At 51.4% G+C, this 2500-nt stretch overlaps 1 protein-coding gene across 1 annotated transcript in view; it reads left to right on the forward strand.

The window, feature by feature from the left end:
- Positions 1-2500, forward strand: part of LOC118216074 (plexin domain-containing protein 1-like) — a 31015-nt gene that overhangs the window by 24477 nt on the left and 4038 nt on the right. Inside the window, exons 5-9 of the mRNA XM_035397092.1 lie at positions 51-173; positions 265-383; positions 659-758; positions 1684-1779; positions 1949-2030. Of these exons, the coding sequence (XP_035252983.1) occupies positions 51-173; positions 265-383; positions 659-758; positions 1684-1779; positions 1949-2030 (520 nt within the window). The remainder of the gene's footprint in view (positions 1-50; positions 174-264; positions 384-658; positions 759-1683; positions 1780-1948; positions 2031-2500) is intronic.

Consider the following 2500-nt stretch of genomic DNA (forward strand, 5'->3'; position numbering starts at 1 on the left):
CTCTTCCGCCTTGACCTCCCTCTCACCCCTGACCTCTGACCTCTTCCCAGGGTTCATCTTCACGGGCGAGGTCACCCACCGCATGCTGACGGCCACCCAGTACATCGCCCCGCTCATGGCGAACTTTGACCCCAGCTTCTCCCGGAGCTCAACCGTTCAGTACATGGACAACGGTGAGGGGAGTGGGCGGGGCCTGTTGTGGGGGTGGGCGGGGCTTGGTGATGCGATGGCTGACCTAATGCCTGTGTGCCCCCCCCCCCCCAGGGGAGGTGTTTGTGGTGCAGTGGGACCGGGTGCGGCTCCAGGGGCGGGAGGCGGAGGGAGAGTTCACCTTCCAGGCCGCCCTTCATCGCAGCGGGACCATCGTCTTCAGCTACAGAGACGTGAGAGACATTTCTGTTCAGAGGACACACACACACACACACACACCACAGACACACACACACGCACACACACGCACACACACATGCTATAACAGCTTGGATATTAAGTTCTTAAGATTTTGGGTGAGAGCTGTAGAAGTAACTACAATTTGCATTTAACATATTAACATTTTTCCCAAAAGAATGTATATTGGTGGATGAGGGAGATCTGTATTTTTCCAACATTGGGGAAAATACACACACACACTTTCTCTTCCTTTCTCTCGCTCTCTCAGGTTCCATTGCCTGTGGAGATGATCAGCTCCACTCAGCATCCAGTGAAGGTGGGCCTGTCTGACGCATTCATGGTTCTGGGCCCATCACCACAAAACCCAGGTCAGTCACAGAGGGGCTGTCTGTCAGTCACAGAGGGGCTGTCTGTCAGTCACAGAGGTGCTGTCTGTCAGTCACAGAGGGGCTGTGTGTCAGTCACAGAGGGACTGTCTGTCAGTCACAGAGGGGCTGTGGGTCAGTCACAGAGGGGCTGTCTGTCAGTCACAGAGGGGCTGTGTGTCAGTCACAGAGGGACTGTCTGTCAGTCACAGTGGGGCTGTGAGTCAGTCACAGAGGGGCTGTCTGTCAGTCACAGAGGGGCTGTGTGTCAGTCACAGAGGGACTGTCTGTCAGTCACAGAGGGGCTGTGGGTCAGTCACAGAGGGGCTGTGTGTCAGTCACAGAGGGACTGTCTGTCAGTCACAGAGGGGCTGTCTGTCAGTCACAGTGGTGCTGTCTGTCAGTCACAGAGGTGCTGTCTGTCAGTCACAGAGGGACTGTCTGTCAGTCACAGAGGGGCTGTCTGTCAGTCACAGAGGTGCTGTGTCAGTCACACAGTGTAGACAAGATGTCTCAGATTCTATTAACTGAGGGCTATGCTTATCCTGGTTCATATTATCAATGAGGTGCATGGTCTAGTTGAGTTTATTAGGAATATTCTTTACTCATAAATTTACACAGATGTTTTTCAGTAAAATTGTCTTGTGTTATGGCAAGAATGCTATGCACGTGAGGCTTGATAAAAACAAGATCACTTCTTGTCATTCGCAATATTTCACCAACCTCTTCATAAAATAGCTTAATAATTAGCTTAATCCTCCACCAGATTCCTTTGCTTTCATTTGTCATGCGTGCATCTGGTGAAGGCTTAAGCTAATTATTAAGCTATTTTATGAAGAGGTTGGTGAAATATTGCGAATGACAGGAAGTGATCCCGGTTTTATCGAGCCTCGAGCTCTTTGGAACTGAAGCAATGCCTTTCCCGCAGACATACAGCGGAAGACCATCTACGAGTACCACCGGGCAGAGCTCGACGCCGCCAAAATCGCCAACCGCTCCGCCTTCGAGTTCACCCCGCTGCCCAGTGAGTACCCCCTCGGCGCAAAGGCACAAGAGGCCTGAGGGAAGGCCCCCGACCAATCGCGGCGAGGAAGAGTCAACGGCACCGGCCAATCGGACGGTCGGACCTGCCGTGACTCTGTTCGGTCCCGTGTTCTCATTGGCTCTCAGCGCTGTCCGTCTTCCCTCCCCAGCCTGTCTGCAGCACGGCAGCTGTGAAGCCTGCCACTCCTCCGCCGACACCGCCGGCTGCAGCTGGTGTCATACCCTCCAGAGGTGAGGAGCGGACGGGCGTGGCCCGTGTGACATCATCTTACGTCACCAGCCAAACTACACCATAATTAAAACTAATATTATTCCCCCTGTCATATTACTACATAAACGTTGTTATATTATTATGTTTATGACATCACTTTCAATTACATTTTTTTTTTTTATGATTTCAAAATTGGACAGGGTTGTGAAAACAAGTATGTTTGCACAAAGCACTCTGTTTGGACCCCCTTTTGTTTTCAGTAGTGGTTATCAGCAAACTAACATGGAATGGATTCAATTCAGTGTGTGTACAATGCATGCAATTAATGTCACATGCTGTGTGTGTGTGTGTATGCATGTCTGTGGCGTGTGTGCGTGTGTGTCCGTCTGTCCGTCGTATATGTGTGTGTATGCGTGTCTGTGGTATGTGTGTGTGTTTTTGTGTGTGTGGCGTGTGTGCGTGTGTGCGTGTGTGTGTGTGTGTCCGTCTG

The sequence above is a fragment of the Anguilla anguilla genome, chromosome 17 (genome assembly GCF_013347855.1).
Source record: "Anguilla anguilla isolate fAngAng1 chromosome 17, fAngAng1.pri, whole genome shotgun sequence".
Classification (NCBI taxonomy): domain Eukaryota; kingdom Metazoa; phylum Chordata; class Actinopteri; order Anguilliformes; family Anguillidae; genus Anguilla; species Anguilla anguilla.